The sequence below is a fragment of the Amblyomma americanum genome, chromosome 3 (genome assembly GCF_052857255.1).
Source record: "Amblyomma americanum isolate KBUSLIRL-KWMA chromosome 3, ASM5285725v1, whole genome shotgun sequence".
NCBI classification, from domain to species: Eukaryota; Metazoa; Arthropoda; class Arachnida; order Ixodida; family Ixodidae; genus Amblyomma; species Amblyomma americanum.
Genome location: NC_135499.1, coordinates 27,047,164 through 27,065,603, shown reverse-complemented (window position 1 = coordinate 27,065,603; position 18,440 = coordinate 27,047,164). Strand labels below are relative to the sequence as shown.

The 18,440-nt window shown below is 47.0% G+C and overlaps 1 protein-coding gene across 2 annotated transcripts in view; it reads left to right on the top strand.

Moving 5' to 3' along the window:
- LOC144124489 (uncharacterized) overlaps positions 1 to 18,440 on the top strand; it is a 1,136,493-nt gene that overhangs the window by 262,066 nt on the left and 855,987 nt on the right. For both annotated transcript variants that reach the window (XM_077657186.1, XM_077657185.1), the window contains exon 2: positions 14,740 to 14,875. In XM_077657186.1, coding sequence (XP_077513312.1) covers positions 14,740 to 14,875 — 136 coding nt within the window. The remainder of the gene's footprint in view (positions 1 to 14,739; positions 14,876 to 18,440) is intronic.

Genomic DNA, 18,440 nt, shown 5'->3' with positions numbered 1-18,440 from the left:
AGGTGGTCGAAATTATTCCGGAGCCCTCCACTACGGCACCTTTCTCTTCCTTTCTTCTTTCACTCCCTCCTTTACCCTTCCCTTACGGCGCGGTTCAGGTGTCCAACGATATATGAGACAGATACTGCGCCATTTCCTTTCCCCAAAAAAACCAATTTTTATTATTGAGGCTGACAAGCGGCACTGCAGCAATAGCTAGGCCGCAGCGTTCGTTTTTATGATCAATCTCTCGCCGTCAACCATTAACTTCATGCCACCTCCCAGGGTGAAAGGGAGGTCGCGCTGCCTACCCAGTGTGCGGAACGCAATCAAAGCAGGCTTTTGCAGTTGGACACCAACGCCACGTATATGAAAGCCAGATTGAGGTCTCCACTGACCCACGGAGCCGGTTGCGCATTTTATTTCGTGATAATGAATGGCCTTTGCGAAGTTGTCAACATCATCGAACTCTATGAACGCCGTCGGCTCGCTTGTTTTGTTTGGTTTTTGAAAAAAGTAAATGGCACAGTCATAATAATAATTGGTTTTGGGGGAAAGGAAATGGCGCAATATCTGTCTCATACATCGTTGGACACCTGAACCGCGCCGTAAGGGAAGGAATAAAGGAGGGAGTGAAAGAAGAAAGGAAGAAAGGTGCCGTATTGGAGGGCTCCGGAATAATTTCGACCACCTGGGGATCTTTAACGTGCACTGACATCGCACAGCACACGGGCGCCTTAGCGTTTTTCCTCCATAAAAACGCAGGTGCCGCGGTCGGGTTCGAACCCGGGAACTCCGGATCAGTAGTCGAGCGCCCTAACCACTGAGCCACCGCGGCGGGTATATGGCACAGTAACCGTCTCTTATATGTCGGTGGATACCCGAACCGCGCCGTAAAGAAAGGTATAAACGAAGGAGGAAAAGAAGAAAGAGAAAACTGAAAATTGAAAGTTGGATTTTGAGAAAATTTGCGGCGCTGCGCTGCGGCGGAACACCTGACTAGGAAGCGAGAGAGAGAGAGGAATATCCACGGCAAGGCCCGCGTTCTGACGTCATGTGCCTCCTCGGAGCACTGCCACGGCGAAATCCCAAGTTCGCGGCCAGTAAATCTTTCGCTTTAAATATTAATGTTGATTAGCTCAGCTAATTCAGTATATACAAAGTGGACGATGTCGGCATTCACTGTGTTCATCGGCGTTGGCGTTGACAATGTTCTAGATGGCGATTGCTTGAGCAGGGGATTTTTTGAGCAGGGGATTTGCAGCCGTGTTTTTTATGCTAACGAGTCCTGCTCACATTTGTAGGCGATCCGCGCACTGCTCCCGCTTCGTTCGAGCATCGCCTCCTTTCAAGAGCTGTTGCTTGGCGCCTGCTTGTGGCACGCTCCTGCTGGTTTCGAGCCATCGGCAATACTCGGCGGCCTCGTGCTGCTGTTACTATCGCCTACGGCTACCTGCGCAAGGAACCGTCGTCCTCCACTGCGCCGAAGACGCCATCAGCAACGACTTCAGCGCCCCTGGACACCGTACAAGTACCCACGAAGACAAGTGCTCTTCGGGATTTGCAGCCGCGTTTTCGATGCTAACGGGTCCTGCTCACATTTGTAGGTGATCCGCGCACTGCTCCCGCTTCGTTTGAGCATCGGAACTATTCAAGAGCAGATGCTTGGCGCCTGCTTGTGGCACTCTCCTGTTTATTTCGAGCCGTCGGCAATACTCGGCGGCCTCGTGCTGCTGTTACTATCGCCTACGCCTACCTGCGCAAGGAACCGTCATCATCCACAGCGCCCAAGACGCCGTCAGCAACGACCACAGGGCCCCTGGACACCCTACAAGTACCCACGAAGACAAGCGCTCTTCGGGATTTGCAGCCGTCTTTTCGATGCTAATGTGTCCTGCTCACATTTGTAGGTGAGTGTGCCCGCCTTTTCGCGGTCATTACTTTTCTGTAACTTGCTGCAGTCCCCACCTGTGGATTGTTGACTGGACATGGGTCTCGATGTGTGCATGTATCGTGTCCGCATAGGCTCTTTTATCGCACGCGATAGAAGGACAAGCTCACAGCCTCCGGTATGGTTGAGGTCATCAGGTGTGCGGAATTTGTCGAAACCGGGTGGGCGCTAACTTACTGTCTTGTTCTGTGTCACGCACCTACTGGTTTGTGCTGGCGACGTGGAAACGAGTCCAGGCCCGGACAAATCGGAGCATATTCTATCCCTTGTGAAAGAACTAGCCTCGTCATGTGAAAAGTTCTAAAAGAAAACATCTAGCAAACTGAAAGAAATTAATACGAGCGTCACAGAAATCAAACGACAGCTCTCAACACTTGAGGATCGCCTTGCTGTTGTCGATGACCTGCGTGAAGATGTCAACAACGTGAACTCAACGATAAATGAATCTTAGGCTCAGTTAAAATCTATGGATTCAAGGCAAACAGAGCAGACAACTCTGGTCCTTGACGACCTGAATAACCGGATGAGCAGGAACAACCTGGTTTTTAAGGGCACTCCTGATAACTCACAAGAAAATTGGAAATACAGAAAAGGTAATCACCGAATTTATCTCGGCCATTCTTGACATCCAGGCGGGAGAAATCGAACGAGCCCACAGATTAGGACAGTATAAACAAGATCACGTCCGCCCAATAGTTGTAGATTTCTTGAACTTCAAAGACAAGTGTAGCATCTTAAGGAATGCTCACTCAACTCAAAGACAAACTCAGACAAAGAGACGTCCCTGGTCTGGATCGAAGATTTTTCACCAAGAATTCAATTCATACAAAAAAAGCTCCGGGATTTTGTGCGCGCGCAACAGGAATCTGATACTGAAAAATATAAGCTAGTTTTCGACAAGGTTCTTTTTAGAAAAAAGCTGTATGTATATGATAGTTCGCAGGATTGGGTTGTTTTACTTGAGAAGCGTGAAACGGACAACACCGAATGACGTACAAACGATAAAGTTGAAAGGGCACTGTCCATCATTGTGTCCAACTTCCGAAGCCTCTCAAACAAACAAGACAAGCTGTGTGCTCTCACTGAATGTTGTGCTGCCGATATTATCCTTGGCACTGCAACATGGTTATCGTCTGATGTTATGAACAACGAACTTTCACTATCAAGCTGTTTCACGTTGTTTAGAAAAGACAGGCCAACTTCTCGTGGTGGCGGTGTTTTAATTGCAATCAAAACTGCTTTCAAGCTCGCACTGTAGACAACCGGCTCCAACTTGGAAACTTTGTGTGTTGTGGTGCAGTTATCGATCGGTGCTACTTGTGCCATCGGTGTATGTTACCGTCCGCAAGATTCACGGAATCAGCTTGTTGACGACCTCGGAGAATCACTCAATTTTCTTGCAAACAAGTACCCGAACGCCGAAATAATCCTGGCTGGTGATTTCAACTATCCCGGAATAGATTGGCGGACGCGCGCAGCCACTAGTGGTACAAGGCGACGCGAATGTATGGAATTTCTTGATTTACTTTCCTGGTTTAATCTGACCCAAACCGTATCTTGTCCAACGCATGGAACTGCCGTCTTAGATCTGGTGCTGATAACTTAGTCAGAAAATATGCATGTAAATGTATTAGAGTGCATTAGCGACCATAATATCTTACACTGCGAGTACGCCCTACCAATTAAAAAACCTGAAACACAAAATAAGGTCATATACGATTATACGCGAGCAAATGTCGCCCAAATCTTGAGCGAGCTTTCGTCATTTTCTGAAGAATTATTAAATACATTTTTGTCATGAAAGTGCGGAAAATTGCAGACCAGTCCATGACAAGCTAATTGAACTGAAAGATAAATATATTCCAAAAATTACCATTAACTCTTCAACGCAAAATACATGGTTCACTTCACAAGTAAAGAGATGCATCAATAAAAAGAAGCATTTATGGTCTAGAGCGAAACAGACTGCCTAGAATGGTGATTGGGAGCGTTACAGGAATCATGCAGCAGCATGCAAGAAAGAGATTGAAGCAGCTAAAGACAAATTTTTTACTCATGATATATCGGCTTTCACAAAAATTAATACCAAGAAATTTCGAAAAATAAAAATCCCAAGTCTCCGGCAAGAAATTTATCAATTGTAAAGGATGACGAACACCTTTCGCCACCACAAGCAGCAACAATTTATTTTCAGTTCCGTCTTCAGTGAAGAGATGCCAATCCCCCTGGTCTTAATTTCACTTCTATTAGTGCCACCATGAATAATCTTATCACTCATGAAGAGATAGAGAAAGCTATTGACAGACTAAAAATAAACTCGTCGCCTGGTCCAGGCGGTATTTGCCGTAAACTGCTCAAGTTAAAAAAAAAACCTATTGTATCTCACATTTTGACTGCCTTGTTCCAGCAATCTCTTGACACCGGGTGCGTACCTGGCTCGTGAAAACTTGCTCGTGTTACTCCTATATTTAAATCAGGTGACCAATCTATGCTAACAAATTACAAACCTATCTCGTTAGCCAGTATATCCTGCAAATTGTTGGAGCATATCACATCATCAGCCATAATGATATACTCTACCGAGCACAACTTCTTTTCCCCTAATCAGCATGGTTTCCTACATGGTCTTTCGTGTGAAACGCAGTTATTTGAATTAATAAGCGACCTTCATCATGCCGTGCACGCTAAATTAATGATTGACGCTATATTTATTGATTCCGCGAAAGCGTTTGTTAAGGTACACCATTGTCGTTTATTTCTGAAGATAAATTGTCTCAACATTAACAAGCATATTATTGCCTGGATTACTAACTTCCTTACCAATTGTTACCAACATGTCTGGGTAAATGGGTATTGTTTTTCAACAACCGTGGTTAAATCTGGCGTGCCACAATGCTCGGTGTTTGTACCAATTTTATTCCTGATCTATATTAATGATAAAAGTGAATTTATTACCTCTACTTCTAGATCATTTGCTGATGGCTGTGTTATATATAGGCAGATTACAAACCCTGACGACACCAACTCTTTGCAAGCAGACCTGGACAGAATCACCACTTGGTGTGAACAGTGGCAAATGCAAATTAACGTCTCCAAAACAAAGTCTATAACATTCACCACCAATAATCAGCTTCAAAATCACTGGTATTTCATGAATTGTATTACCATTGAGAATGTCTCTATAGTCAAATACCTAAGTGTTCATTTTTCGTCTGATAGAACATGGAATAACCATATCGATGCAATTGTCCGTAAATCATATAAAGCACTTGGTTTCATCAGACGTCACTTGCACCAAGCTGATCCTGCAACTAAACTTTTAGCTTACACTACCCTCGTCTGCTCAAAAATAGAATACGCATCCTTAATATGGAACCCGCATCACTCAATACATCAGTCAATACAAAATAAAGCAGCCTGATTTGTAACTAAGAACTATTCACGTCATTCCAGCATAACGGTAATCAAAGCGTCGCTAAAGCTACCATCACTCGAAAAGAGAAGACTAATAGCACTATTATCACACTTTCACAGATTGTATCACAGTCACTCTTCATTCGATTCATACTATATTAGACCCGTCCACCGTATCTTTTCGCGTTTAGATCATGCTCTCAAAATCGAACCCATGTTTGCATGTACCCACCTCTTTAGTCATTCACCATTCTTTTTTGTCGTTCACCATTGGAAAAAATACCGGGTGATACTGTCTTCACCTTAAACCATGACGCCTTTGTGTAAAAGCTAAATTGTATTTTGCAAATAAATTATGATTAGGAAGGCTCGATTCCTGCATATGCGCAACTTCGAATTTTCTGTACATTTTTTCGATTTTGCCTGTTCTATTGGATTTCTGTTGCTTGTAAAACTATGTGTGGAGCATTGTTTATCTTTAAGTGTACACCCCCCACCCCTATGTAATGCCTAAAGAGGGCCTTTAGTGTAAGTGAATAAATAAATAAAAGGAAGAGGATAATAATAATTGGTATTTGTGGAAAGGCAAATGGCGCAGTATCTGTCTCATATATCGCTGGACACCTGAACCGCGCCGTAAGGTAAGGGACAAGGAAGGGAGTGCAAGAAGAAAGGAAAAAGGAGGTGCCGTAGTGGAGGGCTCCGCAATAATTTCGACCGCCTGGGGATCCTTAACGTGCACTGACATCGCATAGCACACGAGCGCCTTAGCGTTTTTTCTCCATAAAAACGCAGCCGCCGCGGTCGGGTTCGATAGGATAGGATAGGAAAACTTTTAATATCCAACAGAAAGAGGGTACCCAGAGGGCTACCCGCCTAGACGACGGCCGAAAGGTCTTGACTCTCGGCGGCGGCTTCGGCCAGTCGGACGAGTTGTAACTGAGTCGCCGGGTCGGAGCTCAGTAGTAAGGTCTCCCATTGATCTTTTGTGTTAATACCTCGTCCCTCCCGGGGAGCATGAGGACATTCTCATAGTATGTGGTCCAAGGTGGCCCTAAGTTCGCAGTTCGCGCATTTTTCTGAAAATTGCCCTGGGTACATAAGACTCCAGAGGGCCGGGTTTGGAAATGTGTAAGTTTGTAACCGGCGCCAGTTGATGGCTTGGTATCTGGACAAGGATCTATCGGCTGGAGGAAGTCTAGCTCGTTGCAAACGATAGTGTTGTGTAATTTCTCTGTAGGTCACCATGCGATCCTTGTCTGTAAAGACCACCTCGCTCGGGTCCGCCCGGAAAGAAAAGCCTCGGGCGAACTCGTGGGCCGTCTCATTACCAGGCAGGGATGCATGTGCTGGTGTCCAGACTAGCGTAATTTTCCGGACTATTACATGGCGGCTTAGAATTGTATTCGTTAGAGGGGAGACCCGGCCCCTGCTGAAATTTAGTATGGCAACTTTGGAGTCACTGATGATGTATCTCGCTTTTGTGCCTACACAAGCCAGTGCTATGGCAGCTTCCTCTGCAGTCTCTGGGTTACCCGAGAGTATGGAGGCACTTATTTTGAGGAGTTGTTTATTATTGACGACCGCGACGGTCATCGTGTTCTTACCATACTGAGCGGCATCCACGTAGACCACGTCCTCGTCTTTGTAGGAGCGGAAGCGTTTCTCTAGCGCCTCTGCCCGCTTGGCCCGGCGCACTGAGTGATGAATAGGATGCATATTCCTGAGTAATGGGGGTACAACTATATTGTCTCGAATTTTTCCGAGCATGTCAACTTTGGCGGTTGTTCTGTTATCTCGGCTAAGATTGAGTTTTTCTAGAATGGCCCTGCCGGTTGTGGTCCCGGCTAAGCGTTCGATTTGGAACGTTCTCACTGCTTCCGTAATTTCTTCCAGGGTATTATGCATTCCCAGCTCTAGGAGGCGGTGAGTGGATGTACGGATGGGCAATCCTAGAGCTTGTTTCGTGCATCGCCTGATAATTCCATTTATCTTTTCCTTTTCTGAAATTTTAAGATCAAGGAAGGGGGCAGCATACGCGATATGGCTTACTACGAACGCCTGTACCAGCCGTAGGAGATTCTGCTCTTTCATGCCGTGTCTTCTGTTGGCAATCCGCTGTATGAGCCGCATAGTTTGTTGCGCGCAGTTTTCCATCTTAGTTATTGCATCACCGTTATACCCGTTGCTTTGTATAATCATTCCTAAAATTCTGATTTTTTCAACATGAGGAATCTCCGCCCCTTGAGTTTGTAATTTGATGTTAGGGATGGTTCTAGTTTGTCTTTGATGCAGAGGTCTATAAAAAAGAAGTTCAGACTTCTGCGGCGAGCATTGCAAGCCTCTACGGCTGACATAGTTTTCGACCTCATTTATGGCCTTCCGTAGCGTACTTTCGATGTGCGCGTCGTGGCCACGGGTCATCCACATGGTGATATCGTCCGCATACATGCAGAAATTCAAGCCATCTATCCCCTCCAGTCTCTTCGGGAGCCGTATCATGGCCACGTTGAAGAGAATAGGGGAAAGTACCGAACCCTGAGGGGTGCCTATGCTGCCCAAGTGTATGTCTTGAGACTGACTTTCACCAAAGTGGATACGCGCTATCCTGTCCGAAAGGAAATTGGCAATGTAGTTGTATGTGCGCTCCCCGACGTTTAAAAGAGCCAGGTTTTCTAGTATCGCCTCGTGTTTTACATTATCGAAAGCTTTAGTGAGATCAAGTCCCACTATTACTTTCGCATCCAGCGACTTAGTGTCTAATATGTCATGTGTGAGCTGTATCATGACATCTTGCGTGGACAAATGCGATCTAAAACCTAACATCGAATGGGGGTATAAGTCGTTGACTTCCATGAAATTGGTTAGTCGCGTTTGTATGACATGTTCCATCAGTTTTCCAACGCAAGAGGTGAGGGATATAGGCCTTAGATTTTCTAGATTGAGCGGTTTCCCTGGCTTAGGTATGAAAATTACCTTAGCGGTTTTCCATTGTTGGGGAATCTCCCCCTTCTCCCAGCATTCTTGCATGAAATTGGTCAGCGCCGTTATAGATTTGTCATCTAGGTTTCTAAGCATTTTGTTGGCTACACCATCCGGTCCGGGGGCTGATTTGGTTTTCAGTTTTAGTATTTCTGCTCAAACCTCGAATTCGTGAATAGGGGCGTCTAGTTCGCTGTTGGATTTACCCTCATAGCGCGGTAAGGTAGTTTTGGTGGCGGAGCCTATATATTGACAACGAATTGCATCGAGGAGTTCCTGCTCCGAACCTTCAAATTTATAACCTAATTTCTGTAAATTTTGGCGCTGTGTTAATTTGCTACCTTCTGGATCGAGGAGGTGCCGAAGGAGGTTCCATGTTTTGGCGAGGCCGATATTGCCCTCAAGCTGGTCGCACATTGTTTCCCAGTTCTGATCGCAGAGTCTAAGTGCATATGCCTCAATCGCTTTGTTGTGGCGCGCTAGGCGTCTTCTGAGATTGCGATTCCACTTTTGTCTCTTTAATCGCTTTTCCATACTAGCTTTGGCCTCCCACATATGAAGAAGGCGGCTGTCTAGCACTTCAAGTTCCGCGTTGTCGTCGAGCGTTTTAGTCGCATTCTTGGCGTCCCTGCGGAGTTCCTCCGCCCATTGTTCTATGTTTGTGATTTCTGCCTTTCTCCCGTCCTGGTTACGAGCGTCGCGGAAAGCGTCCCATTCGATAATATGCGGGGAGCGCGTTTGGCGCTTGGCAGGGCCAACGTCAGTTTCCGTGACAAGTATGTAATGGTCACTGCCTAGGTTTAGCAAGGAGTTGGACCAATTAGCTGTACCCGCATTCTTCACCAGTGTGAGGTCTGGGGACGTGTCAGCGCACACGCTGTTACCCATTCTTGTGGGGGTAAGAGGATCCGTGAGCAGGGTGAAGCCCATTTGCTGTATGTCTAGCCATAGCTCTCTCCCCTTCGTACAGGGCCGCGGGTAGCCCCACGCAGGGTGGTGGGCATTGAAATCACCTAGAATAACCAGTGCGTGCTTGTTGCCGATACGCATCACTTTCCTGAAGAGGGAGTCGAATTTAACTTTCTTTTGACTTGGAGTGCTATAAATATTCAGAATGAAAAGACTGCGTTGAGTCTTTGTGGCCGGAATAAGTTCGACGAGGACGTGCTCTATGTGGCGGATGCCCGTGTCATGTTCAATGGCCGTAATGTTCCTTCTAACGAATGTAGTAACATTAGGTTTGTCGCCTGTGGCGTTAAAAGCTTGATAACCAATTAATTTTGACGCGCCTCCAGTCTCCTGGAGGGCGATAACCTCTGGGTGGACCTTCAGAGACGCAAGGAGCTGCTGGAGGATCGGCCTTTTCCGCCGATACCCCCGGCAGTTCCATTGCCACAGCAAGTAGTTGTTATTCTTTGTGTATATGGCCATGTTGAATTTGCTGAATGGTATGTTCCACGGTTTGCTGCCATATATTGATGGCTAAGAGCTCATTCCTGTGTCCTTGTGTTACGTCTGTGAGTCCCTGTATTGCGGAGAGAATCGACTGAATTTGGATTTGCATGTTAGTTTCCAATGCCTGAAATTGCTCTTGTATTTTGGTATCCAGGGCCTGAATCTGGGTCTGAATGTTGGTCTCCAGTTTATGGCAGACTTCCTCCAGCGTAAGTTCGGGTTGTGCGCCTTCCAACGATTTTCTCTTGCTGGGTGATGGTAGGGATTTCTCCACCACCATCGTACTCTCCTGGGTATTATGTGGAGGTTTTTCGGCTTCCTGTCGTTTCCTATCTATCTGGATCTTAAGCGTCAACTGCTTCCTAAGTTCCGCGTTTTCATTTTGAAGGGCCGTAACCGCCCCGGTTAATTTTTCCACCATGCGTTTAAGTTGTCAGATGTCCTCAGACCCACCGGGTGGATGAGTATGGGAGACCTTATCTACAAAGCTCACCCTCTTGTGGTCATCCGGCACGTTGGTCTTGTCCGTGGGCGGCGTTGACCCTTGCTGATGACACTCAGAGCGTCCCTCGATTTTGGGCCGGGCTCCGATGTTCCATTTGTTGCCAGTGTTGTCCCGCCCCCTGGAAGCGGAGCGCTTGCGAGAGCTGGAGTGGCCCCTGCAGCTGGAACGACCCCGGGAGCCGGAACGACCCCGGGAACTGGAACGACCCTGGGAGCTGGAAGGGCCCTTGCAGCTGAGGCGGTCCCGGGAACCCGAGCGACCTCGGGAGTTGGAGCGTCCCGTGGACTGGCCGTGACCACCAGAGCCTGTCCCCGACACCAGGCGCGGGAAGGAGTCCTGTCGCATGTGAAATCCCCCTTCTGCCCTGGTTCTTGGTCTGCTCTGTCGTCCAGATGCGTTGTTCTCGCTGTCTGTTGTTGCCTTGCCCTCATTGTCTTGCGTTCGTTCCTTCCACTGTCGCTTCTTAATTATGTGCGGGGTTCTGTACAGTTCCCGGCACTTCCTGTCTCCGAGTATGTGCCCTTTCCCACATAGGGCACACTTTGGGTCACAAGTATGTTCCTGAGGGGGGTTGCTCATACCACATCCTCGGCACTTAATGTTGTCTGGGTTCGGGCATACGTCGGCTCGATGTCCGAGTTGGCCACATGTCACACAGACCTCATATTTTTTCTTGTAGAGATGGCAGCGTAGCGGCATACCTCCATAATAAATCCAGTGTGGCACTGTCTCATCTTCAAAGAGTAACAACACGCTGCGAGACTCACGCCCAAGTCTCCTGACTCCCATCACCTCCGGGTTACGCGAGCACTTCAGCATATCTTGAATTCCACGGTGTGCGAGACCGGAATTCCATGTATAACTCCTTTCCCACAGCCGTCCGGAGTAGCCAGGTAGACGAACGCGTCAACGCGTCCCTTTGGCGTTGGAATGGAGCCGATTTTCAGGTACTTTTGCATCCTCTCCTGGCTGTCAGTGCCTATGAGAATCGAGTTTTGCTTGTGGTTGACGAGCACGATATCTTCCTTAACTTCCGCCGGTTTAAAACCTGCCGCTATCTTCACCGCGTCCGCCACTGTTGCGTCAGTGCGTTCCATGATCAGTTTGAGACCCCCTTTCGGTCTGAGCACTATTTTATGAAGCTCGAGGGAGAGGCGCGTCTGCTGCGTGCCAACAGATTGCCTCGCCAGCTTCCTTCCCTCTCTCTTTATCGCCATTATGTGCGCTGAAGCTTTGTCTTGCCTCCCATCTCGGGTCGGGTCGCCAGCTTGCTCTCCCTCCCCTGTCTTCGAGAGGGCCTTGACTTTGGAATAATTAACCTTAAACCAACCTACTTGAGAGTGGAGCTCTTCAGGCTGGATACTCTCTCCTTCCACAGTTACTTCCATGCGAGACATGGCGCAGCTGAGTTACACCGCGACAAGCCAGCCTGTGCGTCCGCTCGGCGGGCGGCTCGAAGAGCCGCTCACCAGGTTAGGCTTAGCAGCCTGGCCGGGTGGCGTGAGTCCAAAAGTCTATAGAAATTGCAAAAGAGGGCTGCACTTGCCGAAAGAGTGGTATCCCGGTGGTCGTGAAGACTTCCGGCGTTGAAATAGCGCAGTAGTTTGCGAGCACAAACGACAAAACCGACGAAAACATCGAAAATTTGCGGAGCGCACATAGGATGCGTCCACTCTCCTCGACGCCGGCGTCCGCTCCTCCGTCGGGTTCGAACCCGGGAACTCCGGAAAAAGGAAGGACGAATAACTGGCTTTCTGGATATGCGGACACTGGGAGGCGGCATGCAGGTAATGGTTGATCGCGAGAGATTGAACACCAAATGAGCGCTGCGGCCTAGCATTGCTGCAGTGCCGCATGTCAGTCACAACGCTATCAGCGCCAATGCATTCAGGCCACACCTCTCTCTCAACACGGCCACATATATCAAAGCACCAAAGGAAGGGCGAATAACTGGCTTTCTGGATATGCGGACACATCGTTCGTGCTTTGATACATGTGGCCGTTTTGAGAGAGAGGTTTGGCCTGAATGCATTAGCGCTGATAGCGTTGTGACTGACATGCGGCACTGCAGCAATGCTAGGCCGCAGCGCTCATTTGGTGATCAATCTCTCGCGATCAACCATTAACTGCATGTCGCCTCCCAGGGTTGCAGGGAGGGTGCGCTGTCTATCCAGTGTGCGGACCGCAATCAAAGCAGGCTTTTGCAGGTGGACGCCAACGCCACATACATGAAAGCGAGATTGAGGTCTCCACTGATCCACGGAGCCGGTTGTGCGCCTTTTCTTTCGTGAAAATGAACGGCCTTTGCAAAGTGGTCAACGCTAATGAACTCTATGAACGCCGTCGGCTCACTTGTTTTGTTTGGTTTTGAGGAAAAGAAATGGAACAGTAACCGTCTCACATATCTCGGTGGACACCCGAACCGCGCAGTAAAGGGAGGGATTAACGAAGGAGGGAAAAAGAAAAAGAAAACTGAAAATTGAAAGTTGAATTTTGAGGAAAATCGCGGCGCTGCGCAGCGCAGCGGCGGAACACCTGTGGCTCGGTACTACTACTGGCGCATGCGCAGTAGTGACTAAGGAGCGAGAGAGAGAGAGAGAAATATCCGCGGCGAGGCGCACGTTGTGACGTCATGTGCCTCCTCGGAACACCGCCACGGCGAAATCGCGTTTGCGGCCAGTAAAGCTTTCGCTCTAAAATAAGGTTAATATTTTGAGTACCAATAGGACCAGTAGCAAGGCTTGGCTTATATATACCACCCGAGAGGAGACACATTATCTTGCCCGGTGAGGCGCTCTTTGCGCAGTCTGTTGGCCCCCAAATTGTCGCACAAGCGTCGGAGTGGTCGCGTTCGAATCTGCGGTCTATCTAGAACCGAACTGTTAGTCGTAACTTGCGTCAGGCATCGGTTAGGAGTCGAACTCTTAGACGTTAGCATAAACGAATGGACGACAGAAAAGGGAGAGTTTTCACTGTTCCCGGAAACCTGATTTCGAGCACTAGGTTTTTCCACGGTAGCTTAAAGTGTGCTGCAAATATGCTGACGCGAAGTGCTCATTTGTTAGCATTTAACTATACTACGCATGAATTAATTTCGTATTAACGAAAATACACTTTAAATGCATTCCTAACATGTCAAATTTTTTCATTGGTTTTTGTTGAGAGGAACTGGCGCAGTATCGGTCCCATATATCGTTGGACACCTGACCCGCGCCGTAAGGGAAGGGATAAAGGAGGGAGTGAAAGAAAGGAAGGGAGGGGTGCCGTAGTGGAGGGCTACAGAATAATTTCGACCACCTGGGGATCTTTAACGTGCACTGACATCGCACAGCACAAGGGCGGCTTAGTGTTTTGCCTCCATAACACGCAGCCGCCGCAGTCGAGTTTGAACCCGGGAAATCCGGATCAGTAGCCGAGCGCCTAACCACTGAGCCACCGCGGCGGCTACATGTCATTTCCTGAAACGCGATTTCTAGCACTAACTTTTGAATGGAAGCTTGAAGTGTGCTGCAAATGCGTTTACGCGGACAGCTCATTCGTTAAAATTTAAGCGTACTTTGGACGAATTATTGTCGTATTTGCGAAAGTACACTTTCAACACATTTCCAACATGCAAAGTCCATTTCGCGAAACGCGATTTTGAGCACTCGATTGTTCTACGGCAGCTAAACGTGTGCTTTAATTATGTTTAACAGGACTGCCCGTTAGTTAAAATTGAAGTATACTTAGACGAAATAATTTCAGATTTACGAAAGTATACTTTTAATACATTGACAAGATGATGAAACCCCATACAAATTTTTTCACGTGTTTGGAACGTGCTCGAAACATGCTTTCAGTGACGCATACTTCGAATGAATTTATTTCATCTTTACAAAAGCACACTTTTAATATATTGACAAGATGCTGAAACAACATTCATATTTTTGCACGGATTTGAAACGTGCTCGAAGCATGCGTTAAGTGACGAGTATTTTGCAAATTTTAAGAGCATATATCGAAAACCAAGCATAAAATTTCAGGAACCTATTTCAGGCATATTTTTAGTAAATTTATGAATACAAAATATGTATAAAATACATTATAAATACCGCGAAGTATATGACAAGCGTATTAGTTTTCGCTCTATGTATTAAGGAGGCCAACGGTCACCGAAACCAAGGTGCGTAAATGAGTGTTTTTTATTTAATATGTGGTGCTGGACGATGGGAGAATAATAATTCCATTTTATATATATATATATATATATATATATATATATATATATATATATATATATATATATATATATATTCCGGTGTTTAAAAATGTGAGTGCCTTCCCTGATTGCAATGACTGTCGGCTTCTGGACGCCTTGCTTCTTCACTCGTCCGTGTGAGCGCGGTGCATCTTCTTCGAGTGGATTTTATCGGTTCAGCGAACGAGAAATGCTTTAACCTTCCTATTTCTGCAGGTATATGCGCCGAAGATGCTCTGTGCAAACTGAGCTGCCAGCGGAACGTGCTGAGTGATCTTTTTGACGACCTCCAAGACTCCATCAATGCTAGAAATGATGATGAGCTCCAGATGTTCTACCGCCATTTCTGCGGGTGAGTGGAAGCGTAAGAATTCTAATCTCTGTCGTACCCGCCCTATCAAAAAAGGGAGTGTTTTACATTTTTGACACTTACAATACTGGTCCACGCCTGCATTGCACTTGGATACACTTGGCCGCACTTGGATTTTACTGGTGTTCACTGTTCCGTGCCGGACCGCACTGCGATATGCTGACGCCTGCTGCCCGCTCACTGTCCCCGCGTTCTAAAGTGCTTCGCTACGCTTGTGACACTCTTTCTGCTCAGGAGTAAAACCAGTCAAAAGACGGAACACAGCGAAGAGACGAGGCACACACACGACGACTGGACTAGCAACTGTGCTTTATAAAAGAAAACAGTCTCCCATGAAAAGTGGCAAAGTTTGCGCAGCTCAGTTAACAACGATCCACATCTAAAGATGAGCTGTGATCTAACGCCGTAGCGAAATGAAGCTTAGTTCCTTCTGCATGAGGTAGACAGAAGGACTGCTGATGCAATCATATCCTTGAATACTAATGAGGAACGCTTCGAGGATTTCGCGCTCAACTTTTCCCTTGCCTCTGCCCAGAATACTAACATCGGAAAATAGCGGGAAGCAACCCCATTCTCGGCAATGTCGAGGCAAGTTGGCGCCGTCAGTAGGGGACAGAGAGTTGTGGTGTTCTCTTAATCTGTCATTAATACATCGGTCTGTTTGCCCAATGTACACGTTTTCGCAGGTCAACGGAATTTTGTTAAGCACACCTATGGCACAGTTCACGTAGCGGTTTTAATGCTGCGTCGAACAAACCAGACGATAAGTCCTGCCACGAGCAACACGTGAGCACAGGAGTGAAAGCTTGCCGGGAGTTGAAAACACAACATTGACGCCCTGCTTTCCGGCGACCTTTTTGATGGTATGGGCGACTTTATGCACATAAGGCATGACTTCAAGATTTCTCTTTTCCACTGTCTTTGGGTCAACTCTTTTGACGTGTCGAACCTTCATTTTTTGCAGGAGCGTTTCGGCCACTGCCCTCAGAAGTAATTTTGGAAAACCGGCCGCCTCCAAACGTTCATACTGGATATTGGAGCTAGTCTTCATGCTGTTGTGGCAACTCTTTTGCATTGCATTACGGAAGCAGTTCGTAGCAATCCCTCTCTTGACAATCTTGGAATGAGCTGACGAGTACGGTAATAAGGACTTCTTAGTACTAGGCATGAAGCACCTGCAAACATGGCCATCGTCACGAAATATTAATTGAACTTCTAAAAATCTATTCAAGTGGTTAGCGGCTAGTCCATATGTAAAACTGAGGGCACTCGAGCAAGCTTTAAAAGTTGTCAAAATTTGGTTTACAACCACATGCAATGAGTCAATGGGTGAAAGATTCAAAAGACTCAGGAAATCATCAACATACCTAAAAATTCTGCACACGTGTCTGTGAAAAAGAACACCTTGCAGCATGTTGTCAAACTTTGCTAAAAATATATGCCCCCAATACATATTCCTTTTTTTTTGGACGTACATGCCATCCTTAAAATCAACAACTGTGGAAGAAAATAAATCGTTAACAGCTCAAGGAACGTATCCACAGAAACACCACGAGCATTTTGAAAGGCGACTTGACCCTGCTGTTCAATCAGCTCACGCACCGCAACAAATAGATCACCATGGGGGATGCTGTGAAACAAGTCCTCAATGTCAATGGAAAACGCACTGTTAGCTCCAGGGATGCCTTTGTCCAGAACATCAATCGCCGTAGCAGAGCTCGCAACACAGTAAGGGTCCTGAACAGTGATGGGCAGTAGATGTCTCTGCAAATACTGCCGACTAACTTCTGCCACGTGCCTGCCTCTGTCACAATGGCTCTCAAAGGGCTGTCAGCCTTGTGCGTTTTTGCAGAGAAAAACACCCGGATCCGAATCCCTTTGCAATTCTTCACCCTTTGAGACAGGCTGTCCAGGTCGTTGGCCAACAGAAGTCTCACAGCTGCGGACTTCAATTTCGAGGAGTTGCGCTTCGCAGGCTGGAAGTTCCTGTCAATGGCCGCCAAGACCTTCTCACCAAACGCGCCTGCAAAAACGCGCAAGGCTGACTGCCCTTTGCGAGCCATTGTGACAGAGGCAGCCACGTGGCAGAAGTTAGTGGGCCAGTATTTGCAGAGACATCTACAGCCCATCACTGTTCAGGACCCTTACTGTATTGCGAGCGCTGCTGCAGTGATTGATGTTCTGGACAAAGGCATTCCTGGAGCCAACAGTGCGTTTTCCATTGACATTGAGGACTGGTTTTGCAGCATCCTCCATGGTGATCTATTTGTTGCGGTGCGTGAGCTGATTGAACAGCAGGGTAAAGTCGCCTTTCAAAATGCTTGTGGCGTCTCTGTGGATACATTGCTTGAGCTGTTAACGATTTATTTTCTTCCACAGTTGTTGATTTTAAGGATGGCATGTACGTCCAGAAAAAAGGAATATGTATTGGGGGCATATATTTTTAGCAAAGTTTGACAACACGTTGCAAGGTGTTCTTTTTCACAGACACGTGTGCAGAATCTTTAGATATGTTGATGATTTCCTGATTCTTTTGAATCTTTCACCCATTGATTCATTGCATGTGGTTGTAAACCAAATTTTGACAGCTTTTAAAGCTTGCTCTAGTGCCCTCAGTTTTACATATGGACTAGCCGCTAACCACTCGAATAGATTTTTAGAAGTTCAATTAATATTTCGTGACGATGGCCATGTTTGCTGGTGCTTCATGCCTAGAACTAAGAAGTCCTTATTACCGTACTCGTCAGCTCATTCCAAGATTGTCAAGAGAGGGATTGCTACGAACTGCTTCCGTAATGCAATGCAAAAGAGTTGCCACAACAGCATGAAGACTAGCTCCGATATCCAGTATGAACGTTTGGAGGCGGCCGGTTTTCCAAAATAACTTCTGAGGGCAGTGGCCGAAACGCTCCTGCAAAAAATGAAGGTTCGACACGTCAAAAGAGTTCACCCAAAGACAGTGGAAAAGAGAAATCTTGAAGTCATGCCTTATGTGCATAAAGTCGCCCATACCATCAAAAAGGTCGCCGGAAAGCAGGGCGTCAATGTTGTGTTTTCAACTCCCGGCAAGCTTTCACTCCTGTGCTCACGTGTTGCTCGTGGCAGGACTTATCGTCTGGTTTGTTCGACGCAGCATTAAAACCGCTACGTCAACTGTGCCATAGGTGTGCTTAACAAAATTCCGTTGACCTGCGAAAAAGTGTACATTGGGCAAACAGACCGATGTATTAATGACAGACTAAGAGAACACCACAACTCTCTGTCCCCTACTGACGGCGCCAACTTGCCTCGACATTGCCGAGAATGGGGTTGCTTCCCGCTATTTTCCGATGTTAGTATTGTGGGCAGAGGCAAGGGAAAAGTTGAGCGCGAAATCCTCGAAGCGTTCCTCATTAGTATTCAAGGATATGATTGCATCAGCAGTCCTTCTGTCTACCTCATGCAGAAGGAACTAAGCTTCCTTTCGCAACGGCGTTAGATCACAGCTTATCTTTAGATGTGGATTGTTGTTAACTGAGCTGCGCAAAGTTTGCCACTTTTCATGGGA